This window comes from Miniopterus natalensis, chromosome 1, assembly GCF_054644295.1.
Source record: "Miniopterus natalensis isolate mMinNat1 chromosome 1, mMinNat1.hap1, whole genome shotgun sequence".
NCBI classification, from domain to species: Eukaryota; Metazoa; Chordata; class Mammalia; order Chiroptera; family Miniopteridae; genus Miniopterus; species Miniopterus natalensis.
This window is the reverse complement of record NC_142081.1, coordinates 145,160,783-145,182,229: the sequence shown is the minus strand read 5'-3', so window position 1 is coordinate 145,182,229 and position 21,447 is coordinate 145,160,783. Positions and strand designations below refer to the sequence as shown.

Here is a 21,447-nt window from a genome sequence, read left to right as displayed (position 1 = left end):
TCACCTGCAAGCCTGCTGGAGCCGTGAACTTTCCAGCCTCACTCAAGACCTGCTAAGCCAGACCCAGGCGACTTAAGGTGAATGAAGGTGACCCAAGACACGTGAATGAAAGTTTGAGAAACTGGTGGCACACTGGGATGATCTGGGCGTGTAAAATAGGAGTGAGGGAGCGCTGTGTGTGGGTTTTGTTTTGTTTTGATGCTCCTGGGTGATTCTGATGTGCATCTATCTATCGCTGAGAACTGCTGCTCTAATGCAAGGGCCTGGCTTCAACCTGAGAAAGAGCAGGAGTGTCCCCTCTAACCTCCACCTGCTTCCATGTAGTGTCCCCTGCTGCAGCGACACATTGCTGATCTCTCTGCCAGCTTCCAGGTCACAGAAATTTCACAGGGATGCTGGCACGGATGGAGGGAACAGCTGGGTTCCAGATCGAGAAGGAACATTTCCTGTTGCCCTGTAGAGCTTTAAGGCCATTAGATATGCAAGTTTGCCAGGTTACAGTGGCTTCTTGGGAGGAGAGAGTATTGCAACGGTTACTTTATTTACCTGCCACAAAACGCTTTGATAGGCAATTCTGGCAAACTTTCTGAAATGATTTTTTTTAAGTATTCCCATTAAATGGCAGGGTTTTATACCCATAGACAGTGTCCCGCTTCACCAAAACTTCTACTTCACTCCGCAATGAGGTGGCTATTGCTCACCTCAATAACCATCCCTCATCATTCAGCTGGTTTCTGAGTGCCTGGCATAAGCTAGGGACTGGGCGACAACCCCAGAGCACCCTGTCCTCCACCTTCTCACTGCTTCTCAGCACTTTCCCCGCTCCCGCAGCCTGGAAGTCCTGGGGCGGCCCCTCCCCAGAGCACTCACCTGCTCACTCCTGCCCTGGAATGGCTTCCTCTGCTCTCTCCGGGGGCCCAGGCCAAGCCGCTGTCCTCCTTGGGGCCTTCTTCCATTACCCGTGTTCTTCCATCTCAGCTCCACCTGGGAAGATGTCAGTTTAGCTCTTGATGAAGTCTAATTTGTCCACGTGGGCTTTTCTCTCCTTCGGTTTACACTGCCTCGAAAGTGTAGGCAGAGTGCTTACAGCCCTGTGCCTGGAACACAGTAAACTCTCAGTAAGTGTGACCTGCTAGGTTAGGGGTAGGGCCAGGGTTCTGGCAGCAGGGAGTCAGTGAACTTAGTGGGCTGATTCAGTCACGAAGTAACAAGACTAAAGGAAAGCACACATCATGGAAATATAGCTCTTTTATTGATGAGACTTTAATCACTCTAACAAGTTGCACTTCACGTCAGGGAGTTCCAATAAACACAGACTGCAGCACCATCATTTTTAATTATAATGTAACAAAGCAGTCCTTATTTTAAAAATGTCCCACAAAAGGTGTCCAGACTATTTTTAAGGGCTTAGAGCAGACACACAGAGTGCCCCCCACACCATGTTCAGGTGCACCCACTTGAATAAGTGGCGCATACACACTCCTTTCCTTCCAGCAAGAAGTGGCACACGGGGCTCCAAGCAGCCCTACCATTTCCAGCCTGAAAACCGGCAACAGGGGATCAAACTGTCTCAGCTTCCTCGGACTCCACAGCAAAGTACCACAGAGCAGGAGGGAGGCTTATACCAACCACAGAAATGTATCATCTCACAGCTCTGGAGGGTGAAGTCCAAAGTCCAGGTGTCAGCAGGGCTGGTTCCTTCTGGAGGCTCTGAGAGCAGGTGCCATGCCTCCCAGATTCTGTAGCTTGCTGGCGATCGTTGGTGCTCCATGGCTTGTAGATGTATCACTTGATCTCTGCTTTCCTTGTCACATGGTGTTCATTCTCCCTGTGTGCGCGTCAGTGTCCAAATTTCCCTTTTTTACAGGAACGCTGGTTATACTGGATATCACTTCATCTAATTACATTTGCAACAACCCTATTTCCAAATATGGCCACATTCTGAGGTATTAGGGTTAGGAATGCAACACATGGATTTCTGGAAGATGCGATTCAACCCATAACGGATTCCTAAAACACAAGGTAGAGTTCAGTGATCCAGACCACCCAACACCAAACTAGTCTTCACCACCGTCTCAACCAAGGTTGCAAATTCTCAGGTCGAAGCAAACTCCATCCAGGTAACCCGCATGGATGCTCTTAGAGGAAACAGACGGAATGTTCTATTCACTGTTTCAGAAGAGTGTCCTGCCTGGCAGACTGGCAGTTTTAGATCATCCCCATCTCTCCCGTAAACTGTGTGGGGGTCTAGGCAGGAGGGCAGTGCCCTTTAAAGCCCTGGCAGCAAGACCAGGATGTTGATGGCGAAGGGAGTTAAACACCCTGCTCCCTAACTCTCTAAAACAAGCTCTGGCATTTTCCAGAGTGTGCAAAAGGAATAAAATGCCTACCCGCCCTAAGCACACAACATACAGCTGGATAGCCTTCAAGTTTCTGCAAAGTGGGAACACCTCTCAGCAGAGATTGGGGTGAGCCCTGCAGCAACTCGTCCAGCTTGTCCGTTGTTTTACATGATCGCCACTAGAGGGCAGGCCATTAAAATGTTCTGTTCAGTTGCTCTGCAAAAGCAAAATCCAATACGTGATAAACTCCAGATATGAAAGGTTGTCTGTCTCCCACATATAATGCAGCTACACATTCAATAAAGGGTAACAACATGGGAAGCGCTATCTTGGGAAGCACTATCTTGTTTGCACGCTGCCGTTTTCAGAGTATGTTAATAGAGCGTAAAGCCCATGAACTCACCTCTCTTCCTGCAGGTTTTCCTGGCTGGGAGTTCCTAGTAGGGGAGAGAGAAACTGCCCCGGCCCACGCAGGTCCTGAGGAGTGTGGGTGGGTTAGTGGATACCAGGCTAAGAAAACTCGGCTCCCTCTCACTGGCGCCCAGCTTACGAGAGAACTACTCAGCATGAACACTCCAAAGGAAAGCTGCTATCTAAATCCTTCAAGAAGTCCTAAAATCTGTAACTTTACAAACTCTACCTTTCTCACAAACTCTTCCAAAAAGAAAGGCTCAGGTAAGCCCGAAGATGGCTTTGGCCCTCTCTCTAGAGTTCAGCTTCTCTCCTCTGCCCCCTACCCCCACCCGGATACATGCGCCTTGTCTGTTGTCCTGGATAGATTTCTGTCCACTTTCTCTGTCACCACGATAAAGCCTAGTGAGTTCCTACTTCCAGGCAAACACTACATCCTCCTTCTAATTCCAGGACTAGGCTTCTCCCTCCTGAGAGGGCAGCACCTAGAAACAGCCCACGGCCTCACTGTAGAGTGCTGGCCATGAAACCCCGTTGGCCAGTGCTCATGGAGAGGTTCCCAGCTCTTCCTCGCAGGTCTAAACAGGGTTTCCCTAGAGAAGCGGGGCTTCGTGGAATAAATGGCCGAGAGAGCTGGGAGGGCCAGCCAGGTCCCCGGCGCCAGCTCCTCATTGTTCAGCCACCGGCTTCCCAGGGCTGCGGTCCAAGGCAGCCGGAAACAGGGCCTGAGAGGAGCTCCAGGAAACTCAGAACTGCTCCATTTCTGCCCACACCAGCGCGGGGCATGAATGAGAAAACATTCTGCATAAGAAGGAAAAGCCAAGAGACACTTTTCAGAATCCCTTTGACAGAAGAATGACTGGGACCTGCGGCAGGAAGAAAGCTGAAAGAAAAGTAGAGGTTAATTCCTTGGTAGAAAGAAGAAAACAAAGATAATTTTTCCCCCAAGTGTTTCATAACGCAAAATTCTATATTAATTCCTGTGTCCATTTTTTAAAATACCATAAAGTATTTTTAAATCCTAGAAGCAATGATGTTTATGGTAACCGGTCAAACAGTAGAGATATAGAGAAGTTGAACAATCCTCCTCCAAGTCTACCTTTTAAACACAGAAGAAACTTCCTGCAAGTTCTGAATTCTGCAGGCAGCATCCTTTTACTTCTGAGCCGCAATATTTCTCCTTCCCTGGCCTAGACTTTGCCGAGATCAAGGAGCACAAATTACCTCATGTACATAAGATGATCTCCCCAGCATGGCTAAGAAAACTCCAGAAATATGGATTGCTGATCTCCCATTACCACTGATAAATTTCCCTAAAGTCAGAATAACATTTTTGGTCTCAACTATCCAGGGGAATGAGACAAAATGTTTCTCAAACAAGTCTTGGCACAGTGTCAGGGTCTGAAAATACCATATGAACCTTAAAATTTTTTCATTTAATCTCTGAAGAAAACCTTTAACAGTTCTAAAGACAGAAGTCTTCTTCTGCAGTGATAATTCAAAATAAAAGTTCATCTAAGTTGGTATTTCTCAAATGGGTTAAGACTTCTGCTCTAAGAAACTACTAGAAATTATTTTCCTAGAAAAAAGGTTGTGAATATTATCAAGATTTACCTAGGCCCATGAGTCCTAATTCTCATTGTGCATTAAATTTTCAATGGGATCTTCTTAAAAATAAAGGCTCTATAAAAAAGAAAAAAGAATTTTATATATATGCTCTGGCCTCCCCAGTACAGAATTGCTAGGGGCAAGGCCTGATGATCTGTATTCTACATGGTCTCTGGGAGACTGTGACCAGCAGACAACGAGGAACAGATTTCCTCCATACCCAGCTCTTCCGTCTCATTGGTCGGCATCCAGTAGCACAAGGAAACCTTTTCCTCCTAATCACAAAATGTTCCCTCCCTTTCTCCCGTAGAGATTGTGCTTCCAAAAACAGGGCAACAGTGCCACCTGGGAACTGGTCAGAACAGCACATTCTCAACCTCCCCCCAACCCAGAACTACTACATCAGAAATTCTGGGGATGGGGCCAACACAGTTATCTGTATTTCAACAAGCCATCCCGTGATTCTGACGCATGCTGCTGAAGTTTGGGAACCACTGGATTCGAGCATTTTGCCATTTCAAGAGAGAAAAAAAGAAGAGAGACATAACTCCATGGAAGGCAGAACCAAGTTTATTAATGACGGCCTTTATTACAACCACTCTCGAGTGTAAAAAATAAAGGGTGACTCATTAAAATTGAAAACTCACTTGGACTTCCATTTGGCCTTTCACTGGATGTGCCGAAGGGTGGGAATCTTGCCTGGTTCTGAATCAACTGGTCAGATGGAGTTCACTGGAGAATGAGGTCATAAACATAAAAGACAAGAGTGCCAACCAGAGAGCTCAAGTCTTCTCCGTGTTGGACGACATGACAGAAGGACAGCTGTGGTGGGGCAGAGATGAGATAAAACAATCTTACAGCTGGAGTACGGAATGAACATCTCTAACTACAAAGACACAAAGACACACCCATGCAGAGTCATACACACCCAAACTCTGGAGACCAGATTTTCAAAGAACTGCTGTCCTTTCTCTGAGCCGAAGGACACAGTCATCAGCCTCAGCGATGCACCGTGGGGCTGAGATAGGAAACCTTGCCGAATTTCCACAAAGTATGCTAGCTGGCTGCCCACATGTGTTGGCAAATGTGTCACCACCATGAAACATGCCTGTGGTTTTCCCAGCGTTCCGCAGACTAATACCAGCTCCCCCAGGAGAACGGCATGCATCCTGGTAGACAATAGTTGGATTACAATCTGGGGGAAAAACTCGTCCCTCCCACTTAGAGTCAGGGCAGGGGTGGGTGGCAGCCCCTGGAGGTGGTTTTCCACCTGTGACACAGAACCCTTGCCTGTCAGCGTTCTCCGCTCCAAAGTATTTGTGCTTTGTCACCATCCTGACGGTTAGTCTGCACTAAGAGAACAGAAGGAGCTCCACCCACACACTCTCTACTTTCTTTTTTTCATAAAAGAAAACTAAAACCAGAAGAAGAAAAAAAACCCCACTAGAAGCCTTCTGATTGTGTCAACATTGTTTTGGGACGGGGTTTAATTCCACTCAAACACAAAAAGAGGCCGGATGCGGAAGAGGTCACTGACGACCAATATGATTGAAGGATTGTTGAGTCCGTGGAAGCATCTGCCACAGCCCAGCTGGTCCCTTCCCAGCCAGGGAGGACTCGCCACACCTCTCAAGGCCATGACCCTATCAAATAAGTGCTGAATCAAACCACATCTATAAATGTTGTAGGAAATATGGCAGAAAGAGAAGCTCGTGGCTTCAGGTCATGCGGGGAGATTACACACAAAAAATTAATATTCAAGCTCGTAAAAAAACACTTTAAAATTTAAGAGAAACTGTAGCTTTTGGGAGACCGGAAACAGAAAAAAAAGCAAAAAAAAAAAAAAAGCCAAAGTCCCAGAGTTTCCAAAGAATCCAACACCTAATTTGGTGGGTTGGGGTGAGGGAATATTTAACTAATACCTCATTATTAACCTCATTTCCTCCTTAGATTTCATTGATAAATAAAGCTCAGGCCTACTTAGGAAAAAAGAGCTGTCCTGCTAAAATTCAGCATCGCAGTGTCCCCATGTTGTGGCTCAGTGCACACGAAATACACTTATCAGGAGACCAAATGCTCCCACGCATGTTGCTTGCTGAATGCAATCACAAAAGCTGACCCAAAGACAAGCTGTTTTCTTCTTGGGATGAGAGTTGTCACAGTTCCTTGAAATGTGCAGTGGAGGGGTGCAACCCCCCAGCCCTCACAGGTAAAGGGCTGAGTTTTAGGAAAGATGCACTTCTTCAGGCCTTGAACAGGCGGCGGTCCCTTCCTGGTGTGAGGAAGAGCAAAGCTGCCTCTTGCAGCTACTACACAGGTGGAGAGCGAGACTGTTCCCCACATTCAAGTACATCTGGGCCCCCCTCCCTCCTTTTTCTTTTTTTGGTAAGTATCCAACCATCCATAAATTCATGGCTACAGTAGAGATTCATGGTGCAATGACTTTCATACTGGTTATTTTTTTTTTTTAATTCTGTCAGTAAGCAGCATTTCTCATTTTTACCCCCCAAAACAAGTTCTTGGCAGCTCCATCAGGTGGGACTGCAGGACGCCTCTGTGACTGGGGTCCATGCAGGGTGGATTCGGCTGGGCACGCTGGAGGGTCCGGAAGGCTGCATCTGTCCAGTGTCTCACAGCAGCTGTGGCAGGGGCTCTGCTCTACCAGCTAGCCCTGACAGCTTCAATGTCGCTAACCAAATTCTGAGCCAGACATATCCCAAAAATCTGAGAAAGGAAGAGAGAATCAAACAGTGAAATCCTAAACTTCATCAGGCTTTTTCATGGCCAATGAACCCCATTTTTCTTAACTTTGATCTTTTAAATTGAGATATAGTTCATATACTGTAAAATTCATCCCTTTAAAATGCATAATTCAGTGGTTTGTAGTATATTCATAAGGATGTGCAACTATGACACTATCTGATTCCAAAACATTTCATCACCCCAAAAAGAAACTACCCATTAGCAGTTATTTCCATTACTCCAATCTCCACAGTCTTGGAAACCACTAATCTACTTTCTATCTCTATGGATTTGCCTATTCTGGGCATTTCATATAAATGGAATCATATAACATCTGGCTTTTTGTGTCAGTCTGCTTTCACATAGCAAAGTGTATTCAAGGTTCAACCATGTTGCAGCATGTAATTCAATCCTTTTGATGGGTTGAATAATATTCCACTATCTGGATAAACCACATTTTGTTTATCCATTCATCAGGTGATGGACATACATAGTGTTTCCACTTTTTTGGCTGTTATGAATAGTACTTCTATGAACATCTGTATACAAGTGTTTGGGTGAACATATGTTTTCAATACTCTTGAGTACATACCTCAGAATAGAATTGCTGGGTCATATGGTAACTGTTTAATTTTCTGAGGAATTGCCAAAATGTTTTCCACAGAAGTTGCATCATTTTCATTCCCTTCAGCAATATATGAGGGTTCCAGTTCCTCCACATCTTGGACAACTCCTGTTATTATCTTCCTTTTTAATTATAACTCACCCCTGAGCAACTTGGGAGGTTAGGTGTGCTGAGATCCCGCACAGTTGAAAATCCGCATATAACTAGAGTCAGTTCTCCACATACTCAGATTCCCAATCATGGAGTTTAACCTTGTATAACTCAAGTCAGATGAACTACATAGGTCAACTGAACTGTGGTCAACTGAAAAAAAATTTGCTTATGAATGGACCCCCCCCCCCCCCCAATCCAAACCCATGTTGTTGGAGGGTCAACTGTATATCCATCCTAATGCGTGTGAAGTGGTAGATACCCATTGTGGTTGCAATTCGAAATTTCCCTAACAACGAATGATGATTATCATCTTTTCATGTGTTTACTGGCTATTTGTATCTTTTTTGGAGACAGGTCCACTCAAATTCTTTGCTCACCTTTAAATTGGGTCTGTCTTTTTAATTGCTGAGTTGCTCTTTGTATATTCTAGATACTTGATCCATATCAGATATAATGATTTGCAAATATATTCTCCCATTCTGTGGGCTGTCATTTCATTTTCTTGGTAATATTTTCAGCACAGAAGTTTTCAATTTTGAAGAAGTCCAATTAACCTACTATTTCTTTGGTTGCTTGTGCTTCTAGTGTCATGTCTAAGAAAACACTGCCTACTCCTCAGTAATAAAGAGTTAGATCTATACTTTCTCCTCAGAGTTTTATAGTTTTAGCTCTTATATTCTGGTCTTTGATCTATTTTGAGTTAATTTTTGTATATGGTGTGAGGTAGGAGTTCAAATTCATTCTTTTGCATATAGATATTCAGTTGGTCCAGCATCATTTGTTGAAAAGCCTATTATTTCCCCAGTGAATGGTCTTGGTTCTCTTGTCAAAAATCAACTGACCATAGATGCATGGGTTTATTTCTGGGCTTTCTATTCTGTTCCATTAATCTATATGTCCAGCCTTAAGCCAGTATGCACCATCTTGATTACTGTAGCTTTGAAGTAAGCTTGGAGCTTTGAAATAAGTCTGGAATTGGGAAGTGTGAATTCTCCAACTTTGTTCTTTTTCAAGTTTGTTTTGCTATTCTGGGTCCCTTGCATTTCCATATGAATTTTAGGATCAACTTATCCATTTTTGAAAGGAGAAAAAAAAAAAAGGCAGTTGAAATTTTGATAGAGATTGCACTGAATCTGTTGGTCTTCTTTCTTTCAACCACTGGGCCCCATTTGTGCTCAAAGAAAAGGACCACATCTCCACATGATGAAAAACCCTAGCTCTTGGGTCTGCCCAGGAGGAAAGGCAGGCACTCCTTTCCTACTTTTGATCATTTCTGTCTGCCCAGCGGTCACACGCAGTATTACTGAGCCCATGGAAATGCTGGAATGTCAGCAGGTAACTCAGTACCCAATCAATTTCTCCATCTTCAAAAGGAAAGGTTTCCTAAAAATATTTTAGGATATAGTAGCATCTAAAATCAGAGCTTTAATAAAATACACACCAACTTATTTAGGTCTGCTCCCCAGCCCCTCCGATTGTGTCTTCAACACTGTGTCATTAAGTGATTGAGCAAAGCTCCTGTCCTGGAGAGGGCTCTCCCAGGGAACTGGTTCCCTGTGACATACAGGGAGGAGCCTTGTCTTACCTGCAGCAATGCAATGCCTATGAATACACCGGCCACGATGGTTAAGTTGTCCTGCAACCATTTCTCAAACTGGGGCACGCAGCCTTTCGTGTAGATCACAATCTGCTGGTCGACCTCCTTCACAAGGGGAGAGGAGAGCACAGCGTCACCACGCAAGTTCAAAAGCTCCTCCAACACCCTGCGTGCTAAGCGAGAAGACGAGATTCCACTTACTGGTTTTTGCCTGGCATCATAGCCACACTGAGTGTTGATGACGTCTTCCTGGTGGAGAGAGAACAGAGCAGTGAATTCCCGCCGGTTAGAAAGCCCGCGGAGGAGTGAGCAGAATCCCCAGTAAACGGCGGTGATGAAATGTGTATGGGGGCCTGCAGATGGACCAGGCACCTCATCATCCCACGTGATTATTAGAACAACCCTCAGAAGTAGGTGTTAAATTATGCCCTCTCTTCCAAAAGAGGAAAACCGAGGCTCAGGAAATATCAGAAAGTAGAGCAAGCCCATTATGTGGGAGGTACGAGACTCAGAGCTGACGGTTTCAATAAGCTTATGGGGTTCAGGGAGATGGAGACAGGTAAAAACCACGGTTAAAGGGCACAATGACTATCTTCTTTTTTTGGTTTCTACTTTTTAATCTATATATTTCTGTATTATTTAAGTGGTTTTTCAGTGGAAATACATGACTTCCTTAAAAACCAAACAACGCCCTAATCACATATCACATGGACAGATGTTCCAACATCTGACGTGTGATCAGAAATGTGGTTCCCCTCTTTCAGGTTTGTTTATTTTTTCTCCCTCTGCAGGGTATGGGTGGGATTTATTAGCCTAGCATTTATGGAATGAGATCTCTCTACTCAGAGGATCTGTAGTTGAAAGGGGAGGCGCGGTGCCTTCTGAGAGCCTTCGGAGTTGGTCTGATGGAAGGCCCCGGCGGGGCGGGAACTGGGGAGGAGCACGGTGTGTGGCTGCCTGCCAGCGGAGGCTGCCCGAGTGGGCGCCCTGGGCTCTGTGCTGGGCACTCTTGCCTTTGGCCTCCTCAGAGGAAAGGGGGAAACAAACCAGCGGGAAGGGTTAGCTGTCCTGGGAGATCCCAGAGCAGGGAGCCCAGTGCTTACTGATTCTCTCTCCTCAGACCAAGAGTCACAGCCCAGGCTGACTCCCTGATGAGCAGCCTGAAGAGAACTTCTGCTTCTCCACCCCAAGACCACAGCCCTTTTAAGAGTCTCACACTCTCTACTTTCGGGGTAAATGGCCACTGAACTCATCAGCGCCCTCTCGGATCTGCTTGATGGGGGAAGGGCAGCTCTGAGGGTGGATACTTGGGGACTACAGGCCAATGAGAGGCTAAAAAGTCCGGAAGGGACAATGTAGGACAACTGATATTTGTCATTCTAACACTCAATTCTGGCTTTTAACTAACAATAAGGAGTTGGATTTTAAGTCATTCTATATAGGAGGCACATACTTGGATCCAAAATAATATACTCAAGTCCGTAAACCATGTATATAAAATAAACTGCAATTAACTAGTCATTACAACTGAGAGGCTGGGCAGCTGCAGTCTTCCCACAAAGCACTGTAGCCCTATCTCGTCTCAAACTCTTCTATTCCAATGTGTCCCCCAGAACTAAGTCAGGAAGGAAAGGGTTACAAACCCCAAACCAACGCAGAGAACCAACCCTCAGGTAAGCCTGTCTTCCTCATAAAAGAGGAACCACCGGCTGCCTGGGTCTGAAGCTCAGCGCCAACGCTAGCAACGTGAGCTTGGGATAGTACTTAAACTCCATGGGCCTTGATTTCCCCTAAAAAGGGAAGATAATGTTTTTATTTGCCAGCAGGAATGTTCCAAACTTAAATGTGCCAAGGCTCAGAATAGGAACCAGTGTGTACTGCTAAAGTAACGCCAGCGATTATTACTCCTACTGGGAAGAACCAAGCACTAGAACCCCTGCAGGAGCCACAGTCAGGACTATGCAGGTAAGAGGTTCCAAGAAAAAAATCACTCTGCCTGCCCCACACGCCGTCCCGTGTGACGCGCGAGCAGGCCCACAGTTTGCGGGCATTCACTTACTGCGGGATCTTTAGTGCAGCAGGAGAAAGGCACACCGCATCTCTCCCGACTTGCATTGGAATCTGTGCAATTGAAGTAAATATTTAGGTTCCAATCATCAGCTCCAAAAGCCCCACAGCACTGCCACTAGAGCAAACAGGAGAGAATTAGAACATCTGGACTTGGAGGCCACCGGGCGCCTGTACCCACACCCGCCCAAATGCCCCACAACCAGCTTTGCCAACTCTAACCTTCTCTTCCGCCTCAGAAACTACTTTTAAACAAAGCTGAACCTAAACAGCCCCTGTAAATGCTTCCAAAATAATTAAGGCTGAAGGTTTGTAAGGATGGCTTGTGATTTAAAAGATGAATGAGACCTATGGTGTTAGGTGGGGCAAGGGCAGGCCAGGAGTTTACGGCAGGGCTCGGTCTGAACATCATCAGTTTGGCTGGAGTACATGTGGGAACATTCTAGAAGGATAAGACACTAACCAGTAGTGTCTGAAGGAGGCAAATGGAGTTGTGGATGGGATAGCTAGGAACTTCCTTTTTTATAGTTTTGAGCTCTCTACCTTAATGGTTTTTCAAAATCCGTTTTATTGAGGTTATCACTGACATACAGTAAACTGCATATATTTAAAGTGTACAATTTTATAATTTTTGACATACGTGTACACTGTGAAACCATTACCACAATCAAAATCATGAACACATCCACTACCCCCCAAAGTTTTAGGGGCTTCCTCTTCATTATATCTGTTATTACTCGGAATTTGTTTTAAACAAGGGCAGGTATTTACATTTTCAACTTGAAAAATCCAATCATCTAATTAAAACATAATAAAACAAGCTGTTCAATTCTGTGAGTCATAAGCGGGGCCTGACTCAGAGGCTGTTAGTCCCATGTCACTCCCTTGGGCTGGACTAGCTCCACTTCTCCCAGTTAAATAAACAACAAGCCTTGACCATTTTAAGGCTTCCAGGACCAACAGCTACTTAGAGACATTAAACTCCACGAGAGAGAAAAATCACATGAAACGACAGCATTTCCACACAAAGCAGGCAGCATTTCAAGAGAACGTGCACACGCATGTTCGTCTGGCCCATCTGGTCCTCTGCGGGCTCGAGCAGTGCTTCGGGAAGTCTGCCTGCAGAGCGCCATCAGATTTGTCATGTAAACTAGGCAGCACTAATACTCGGCAAGGCGTGACCTTGCATCCATTATGACCTAACAGAACAGTGAAGTCTGCTGAGGGGATGAAACAGGGCTTAATTTCACACCTGAGCACAGCTCACTCCAGGGCAGTCCTTGCTGCCAAGGAACAAAACCAACACAACTCGGCTCCCGGCTCTGTTCTGAGCACCTAATGTGCGTGGGGGGGGGGGGGGGGGGTGTCCTCCAGGAAGAGTGCTGACGTAGCCTTCTCCCTTTATCCAAGGGGACCCCAGCTCATCCTGCCCTATACATTAATTCCATGGACACCACCGTCCAGGCCTGCTCTGTTTATCCAGTTTTTCAGTGTATGCAAATAAAGACCTATCAGTTTGTAGGACAATAACACCTTGAGCCTATTATAAAACCATGCGCATCTTATTAGAGTGTCATAATATGTCCATGAGTTAAACTGTAGCTTTTATTATTTCCATTTAACTGCTGGGGAAAGAGGTCAAGGTCCTATTAGCCCAAGGTCACTTAGCTAATCAGATCTGAGCACCAGATCTGTATCTTCTGAGCCTGTTCATACCATTTTGCATTTTGCGTTGAACAGGGATTGTGCTACATCATCCGCATTGCAGGGGCCACCACTATACAGATTCTTCATTTATTAGAGGCCACCAGGGCTTAGAACTTTCTCAACTTTTGGTTTAAACCACATGTGCTATAATACTGGATGGGTATATGTCAGGAACTTGTGAACAAGTATTGATGAGTATATTATTCCAAGCTGTGAAGTGTGGAGACTGACCAAAAATGGGCAAGGAAAACAAGAAAGAATCCATATTTAATACCAAATTTAATGTTAAACCAATAGCAAAACAATATTCTTTAAATGTCGACAGCAAAGGGCAACTTTAGAACCTTCTTGCTCAAGAGTTTTCTTCTTTGTTCCACAAAAATTAAGATATGTGAAAATAGGATATTTCCATTTAGGGCACAAATCATGTAAGTCATAGAACAAGTCAGAAACTAATAAATAGACAAGCAAACAAACCAAAAACCATGAAGACAAGTCAGAGGTGGGTTCCAGCGGGCAGGTGCAGAAGCCAAGAGGATGCTCTTTGGGGTCATCCTTCCCAGAAGGCTTTCAACTTAAAAATAAACCAAATTTAAACTTACATATTCCTGGGTGAAGTCTATGAGGTTCTGCAAATCAATGTCATCCCTGTACGCTCTGATGTTGTTGTTTATAAAGAAATACAGCTGGTCTTTGATCCAGTCTTTGAAAACAAATGCTAGAACGCCGGCAGTGAGCTCCAGGAAGAAAATGATTCCCAGGAACACAGAAAACTAAGACAAAAGACACATACACAGAGAACAGTTATAAGGGCTATTTTGATCATATACTGTTGAATGGTTCCTTCTAAAAAGGCTGGTAATTACATTGGGTTGTTACACATGTCCAAAATGGATAACCTTCAGTTTCTTAAGATTCATTAATAAAATATTACACTCTAAGAAAGGATTTTGAAAAACCATTTTATAATCACATGTTGGGGCACTGGTGGCTCCATTTGGCAATTAACCAACAAAGCTCATAAGCAAACATGATAATAGGAATTTCTCATTAGACCCACATTAAGGCCTAATGAATTTCTCCTGATTAATGTGCTGCCAGACGCTGAGCAGTGACCCATCCCTACTTCTACTGAGCTTCTGTAACATTAAAAAATAAATTACCCCAATATTTTAAGATCACCTGTCATTTGCTACTGTGGCCTTGATCCTGTATGCAATCTATTCCTTTTATGGATTCAGACACTGCTTTAATTCCCCCTGCACCTGCTAAACGGGGTAAAACAGCAGACACGTTTATCTTGCATGAAGAGATCAAAGGGGAAGTGGGGGGTAACTATAACATGAAAATAATTTCCCATTAAGAAAACAAAACAAAACCATCGGATTGAGGACCTTCCTTTGTGAACCACCGGTCTCGGAATATTTTAAATAACACCAACATACAGCCACTGGGAGGCTTCTGGCTAATGTAGACAGCAAGTTATAAAGGTGAGAGACCATGGGTAATGCGGTAAAGCCCAGAAAACTGGAGAAAATTCCCTTCCAGCTAGAACCCTCAGAAGAGCCTCACCTTAGTCATATCAACATACTATTCACACCCACCGTTCTTTCCACTTCCTCCAACCTCCACATTCTTACCCTTTTCAAATTCTTTTGTTCAAACAAGATTATGAGAAATGAGGCTGTGAAGGACCAGAGTAGAAACTGCAAGCAAACTTCTGGTGACAAGGACAGAAAGGGTGACACTGGGGCCACACCTGCTCAGCAGAGCTCCTGAAGGCTGCCGGACAGTGGGTGGCTCAAGAGGCAGATGGGACAAAGCTGCTGCAGTCTCTCCATTCCACAAGCAGACATCAGGCAGCCAACCAAGAGAATGCTGTGTTGGGGGAGGGGCGCCAAGGAAACTACACACTTAAAAAAAGACTAAAAATGTTTATTCATTTAGCAAACCTATACTGAATGAACTGGAACCGATCAGGCCCCGAGCTGGGTGGGGTCTGCATAAAGATTAGTAGACCATACCCTGCCTCCAAAGAGCTTAGAGTTACAGGATGGGGGAGGGCAGTGAGGTGGGGCCATTTCACATTAGATGTCAGTATATCTGACAGTGTTTATCCAGGGTGCCAAGTGCCATTCTGGGAGCGTGGGCATGAGGGGAGGGGTGGAAGGAAAAAATAAGTGCCTGGCAAAGTCTAGGACGCTAAAGTTTAGGCCCCAAGTCTAGGCCCTCCAGCTCAGCCCCTCAGGTTCCACAGAGCTCCTGGTTGTCTGCCCTTGATGAGTTCACTGGCAACAGAACTGAATGAGTTCTTCATTATCATCAGTGGTACCAATAATTTCAAAGTGAGCTTTCCTCAATCTAGAAAAAGGGACAGGAAAAAATCACTTTTGCTCCTGCATCTCGGCCACCGACATGCCATCCAGCCTGAGGAAGACCCAGAAACTCTGGGCCACGTGAGCCACAGCCACGGCCACATGGGCAAGCACAGGAAGCACCTGGGAGACCGAGGGAATGCTGGTGGCTTGCATCATCACGGGATCAACTCTGACAACTACCGCCCAGGTTACTGTGGGAAAGTGGCTATGAGGACGACCACTTACAGAGGAACCAGAGCTTCTGCCCAACTGTCAACCTTGATAAACTGTGGACCTTGGTCAGTGATCAGACCCGGGTAAATGCTGCCAAAAACAAGACTGGAGCTGCTCCTATCCCTGACTGATGTGGTGTGATGGGGCTACTACAAAGTCCTGGGGAAGAGAAAGTTCCCAAAGCAGCCTGTCACCGTGAAGGCAAAGTTCTTCAGCAAAGAGCTGAGAAGATGAGGGTGTTGGGGGGCCTGTGTCCTGGTAGCTTGAAGCCACACGGAGGGAAGTTCATTAAAATGTCCACCAGTGAAAAAAAAATCTTATCACTTTTACTCAGTGCCTACCCTATAGCATAGCAAAAAATAATCCCCCTCCCTTTATTAGGTACCATTCTACATGACAGTCATGACACTACAGAAATGAGACAATCATAGCTGCCTCATATGTGTGCACACCCCCCAAGTCTATGAGCCAATTTCCCCATTTCCACAGGTGCAGAGATGGACTCATGGGCTTCGTTCTAGGGCCTCAGTCAACAAGGAAGCTCCATCTCTATTCACAGTACCTTAGCTCTTGGATTTTCCCTCAGCAATTCTCCTGGCCTTACAGCATCAGCTTGTTGAGGCTGTTTGGAATGATGTTCACACTGACTTCTTACTTATTTCAAAGACTATTCTAGGCCAGTTTTTATTGCATGTATTAAATGGAGAAAGGGCCTATTTAAATATTCCTCAAGACTTAAAAAGGCCAGGAAACAACACAATTCTCTTTATTTCCAACATGAGACTTTATAAATTAAGGTGGTGATTTACAGAAATATATATATTTATACCTATTGAAGTTAGCTCTAGTATCTTCATCTATTAAAATAATAAAGGCACTACCCTTATAAACCAATATGATTCAAGTGAATCACATAAAAGGTGATCCCACATTTGGAGGCATGGAGGCAAAAACTGATAAAATAGTGGCAACTGGTGAGGATGATGAGGCCCAAAAATGCCTACAGAAAAGCTGAGTGAGGTGAGCTCAAGCTTTAGAAATATCTCATTCCAAGAGGACTGGCAGGTTGGCAGGTTGCAATCAGGGACAAAACTTTCATGGGGCTCCACAGGTCTTTGACTAGGTGAGGAATGGGGCGGGGGGGGGGGGGAGAGAGAGTGTGTGAGTGTGTGAGTGTGTGAGTGTGTGTGTGTGTGTTTGAGTGTGTGTGTGTGTGTGTGTGTGTGTGTGTGTGTGTGTAAAACAAATGGAGATTTGGGAAGCTAGCTACCCCTACCAGAGACCTATGTATACAGAACAGAGACCCAACGGCTCATTAAATTGCACATAGGACCAAGTATCCCTTGGTTTTCCCTACTGGCATGAGCCATGTGAGCTTCAGGTGAAAGCCTCCAGCACCTTGCCTGGGCCAGGGCTGCCCAAATTGGAAGCGGCCGGCCCTGCATAGACAGTGAGTGGGCGGTGAGTCTGCTTTTCTTAGGGATGTTCAAGAAAAAACACCGGAGGGAGATATGGCAGGCGTGCTAGGTAGGGAGAGAATCACATTCTGCGTGGCCACTGGGACTGGTTCTGGTCTATGCTCTTGTTTTAAATGAAAATGGTCCTCAACGATGTTGCATTACTAAAGGTTGAGAATCATTCTAAAAACAGGTGATTATTACGCTGATACTGCCCTCTAGAAATCCCACCATCTTCCCTCATCACAGGAGGGTGGGGTTTTATTTCCATTCTTTTTCTGTTTTTGGAAAGGGGAGTAGATGCTGCTGTATAGAAGGCAGTGATACGGCCGCCGCCGAATGGGGACACCCGGACTGACAGGCACCTCTGGGCTACACTCACGAGCCCATTTCACATGCACACGTACACATAGGCCATTTCTCCTTTGGAAGGAATCTCCAAGGGAAAGCCTCCCGCTTGCCATTCTCCACTTTCACTCTTCATACCTACCCCACCCCCTGGGAAAACTCCCCTCCCAAATATGTTCATGCTAACAGTGATCACACCAAACATTCTGCAAGGGACCTAAAATTATGCTGATCATAAAAAGGAAGACTTTGCCTTTTACTGTTTCTCCATATTCACCAAAACCCACTGCTTAACAGATTTAATCTGGACAGGCCACGGCCACTGTGCTTTCGTCTGGTTTCTCTAAACCAGGGGCAGGGAACGTATCGTCCGTGGGCCGTATGCGGCCCTCGAAATCATTTGGTCTGACTCTGCCAAGGCCTCACCAAAGAGAAGCAGTTCCAGCCATCACATTAGAGGTGAGTTAATTAAATGTTTGACCAAATAGAGCAGGCTCATTTTTAAGTTGATAATTTTGTATGGCCCGTGAACAAAGTCGTGATATACGTGTACAAAACCTCCATGGATAACATGGGGTCAGGATGGTACATTTATCATTAAGGAGGCAATGGGCAGGGGGTGGAACTAGAAAAGCGCTGCCCAGGCCACACTGTTGCCAATCCTCTTGGTACAGCTCACTCTGGCCTACAGAGAGGGTGTCCCTGATGGGGATACATTTGGCTTTCGACCTGAGAGCAGAGTGTGATACTTACAAACTTGAGAAGGAACGTGTTTTCCCGTAGAGCTCCAATGCACCCTGCAAATCCCAAAATGAACATCACTCCTCCCACCACAAGGAAGAGCCAAACTGGGTCAAAGCCGCCGAGATCGGTGATGGAAGAGATGTTGGACAGAACTCCCTGGGGGCAGAAAAGAACACACAACAGGGCACCGGATGCAGGGTTAGTTCTCCAACATCAGAAGATTATTGCAACTGTCTCTTCCCTCCTCGAAAAACTGCAGAGGCCATGTGATTATTTGGTGTGATTAATACCCAAGAGTTACTACAAAAAAAGCAAAAGAAAACGGAAAACTACTTTCTTTCCAAATCTAGATAGGTTCATAATCTAAGTAAAACTACATAAAGCAAAGAAATGACCCCAAGAAACCATCGTTACACCTGACATGGAGAAGATGAGGAAATTACCTGTGCTTTCTATGTCCCCAAATATAAGTGGTTTGGAGTAAAATACAGGTGTGTAAGAAAAACACCTCTCCCGTACACCTGAAACTAATACAAAATAATACTAAATGTAAACTGTAATTGAAAAATACAATTTTTTTTTAAAGGGGGGGAAAAAGAAAAACACCTCCCAATACTCAGGAAGAGGGGTCATTCTGAAGTCTCAGGACACGCAGATGTCAGACAAGTGCCTGCTCCAAGCCCTTGGCATTTCTCAGGAAATAGGGAATCTTCACGCTGACACAGTGGCCAGGCCCAGCCACAAGCCCCTAAAAGTTTTTCGGGGGAAAAACTGCACCTCAGGATCTGCCCTTGAGCTTCACAGCAGAGAGACTGTCAGGCTCAGATACTCAAAGCTAAGAATTGGGATTTAAATGATTTACACAAATCAACAGTTACTCCCTGGATTTCAACCCTTTTATTCTACCACAGGAACTCAGAGTAATTTCATTTCTCCACAAACAATGCCGTTTCTTTACTGAAAGGCTTTCTCCCTCAATGGGACCACATCAAATATCACCCAAAACTGTGTTAGAAATTATGACATTTTCTTTTCCTCTAAAATGCTAGGTACAAATTTACTATTCCTCCCTATAGCGATCAGCTACTGTTATTTTGAAATTGGATGTATGTGAGTCTTAAATACCCAGTATCATCAATATTTTATTTTCTTATCTTATTAAATTATTTTTGAACTCTCAAAATACCCACAGAGTGTCACAGTACAGTTAACTATAAAGTCTTAACAGTACATAATTTGTTTTCACAGCATTCCCAATAACCTGGAAGAATACAAAGTATTCACCTGATTTTATATTTGAGGAAAATGAAACCTAGAAAGGTTTGGTGACTTGCTGAAGGTCACACAGCTATAAGTTTTTTGGGACCCAGAAAGGAATGTCTGTTTCACTCCTTTTTCTACCAAGAGGAAGCCATGTACCTGCTTCCAAGCCCTTCCCAGTCAGCACTGATCAGCACCCGACTTTGGGAAACTGAACTTTTAGCCCAGGTTAAGGTAGTAGGAACATTTGGACAAGAGTATGGTGTTTGTTAGGTTTTCATTTCTTTGGGAGAGGGGGAGCATGACCTTAAGAACAATAATAGGATATTAATCTAGAACAAATGAGGAATTAAGAAGTCTTAAAATGTACAACTTAATCCTTAGGGAAAAGGCCAAGGGTTTAAATAAATCACAGACGAAGGGTTGAGAGATTATTAAAGCACTTAGGAATGTAGGGTGTATTCATAACTTCTGGGGTGACATCACAAAAGGCAACCGCACCCTTCACCGGACTGCAGAGACCAATGGTTTGATGCAATCTTGTTCTTAGGATTTCCTAGCTCTGAACTCCAAATAATGTACACGTGGTACATGAACAGGGTAACCAGTTCTTCATCTGCACAAAGGATGCTAAGAAAAGGCACATAAAGTCTAAGCGGCAGGGGTGAGGATCCAGTGTTGGAAATATATCAGCCTCTCCGGTCAGAAGCCATTAGACACAGGTTTCGGGTTTCAGGCTTCCTGAGCCAGGGAACAGAGATCTTTGGGGGACACGATAACAGTCTTAAAAGTCAATTATGGGAGAAGTGGACTCAATTTACTTGGCACCAAAAAGGAGAGGCAGCCGAGGAGGAAGAGGCCTTTCTGATACCGCACGCCCCCAGCTATGGTCAGAGAGGCTGCCCGTCAGCGTGGCTCCGGGATGGGCTCCCACGCTGCAGGGGACACGGGCACTTGCTGACTAGGTGCCTTCCAACTTTAAGGCCATCCTATAATTTCATCCATTTTTAATGGGCTTTATTTTTTTATATATCTTTGATTCCAGAGAGAGGAAGGGAGAGGGAGAGAAAGATAGAAACATCAATGATGAGTCGTCACTGATCGGCTGCCTCCTGCAGGCCCCTGACCAGGGATCGAGCCCACAACCCGGGCATGTGCCCTGACCCGGAATCAAATCGCGATCTCCTGGATCCTAGGTTGATGCTCAACCGCTGAGTCACGCCCCGCCGGGCTTAATAGGCTTTAAATTTGTGATTCACACTCAAGTCTTCGCAAAGATCAGATTGTTCCCACTCTTCTGTGACCCACGGCTGCACACACAGAGCTCTGGGAATCACAAGGACAGTTATCTGGGCAACCCTGGCAAACCAAACAAGCGGACAAACACACCTGTGCCTGAAAGGCCAAAGACACTCCAGCCCCGAAGGCAAGAAAGTCCGATCCCAGCTAGCAGCAGACTCTGGGATCACCTGTCCTCTATGGGTTTCATCTGGAGGATGAGAATTTGGCTTCTCAAACTCATTTTCATACTTTTACTCTCCTCAGCCTGCAGGTTCAGTTTTAATTGCGAAGCCTTCCACTGTTTCCATGGAAACAACAATCATTGGGGGGCCTAGCTGGACTGCAAGATTCTACTCATTTAACCCTAAATTCCAGCAGAAGACAGGGCTGGAGACAGACACGGAGAGTGTGTGGGAAATGACATGCTGCAAAACATAGAATGACCAGGCCTTTACTTTTAATGGATTCAGAATATACCCAAGTATTTATCTGCTGAGAACTAAACTCAAATTGC

General features: G+C 45.1%; 1 protein-coding gene and 1 pseudogene across 5 annotated transcripts in view; one reads left to right on the top strand and one right to left on the bottom strand.

The window, feature by feature from the left end:
• Positions 1 to 1,230: 1,230 nt before the first annotated feature.
• The window catches only part of TSPAN5 (tetraspanin 5), a 160,052-nt gene continuing 139,835 nt past the window's right edge, over positions 1,231 to 21,447 (bottom strand). For 2 of the 5 annotated variants that reach the window (XM_016211193.2, XM_087826502.1), the window contains 5 exons: positions 18,402 to 18,548; positions 13,855 to 14,025; positions 11,538 to 11,663; positions 9,467 to 9,727; positions 1,231 to 7,085 (listed from right to left, as the gene is read on the bottom strand). In XM_016211193.2, the coding sequence (XP_016066679.1) occupies positions 7,020 to 7,085; positions 9,467 to 9,727; positions 11,538 to 11,663; positions 13,855 to 14,025; positions 18,402 to 18,548 (771 nt within the window). In that variant the 3' untranslated portion in view covers positions 1,231 to 7,019. The remainder of the gene's footprint in view (positions 7,086 to 9,466; positions 9,728 to 11,537; positions 11,664 to 13,854; positions 14,026 to 18,401; positions 18,549 to 21,447) is intronic. The other 3 variants (XR_001603045.2, XR_001603046.2, XM_016211194.2) reach the window with 3 other exon arrangements.
• Positions 15,668 to 16,136, top strand: LOC148094432 (large ribosomal subunit protein uL15 pseudogene; annotated as a pseudogene).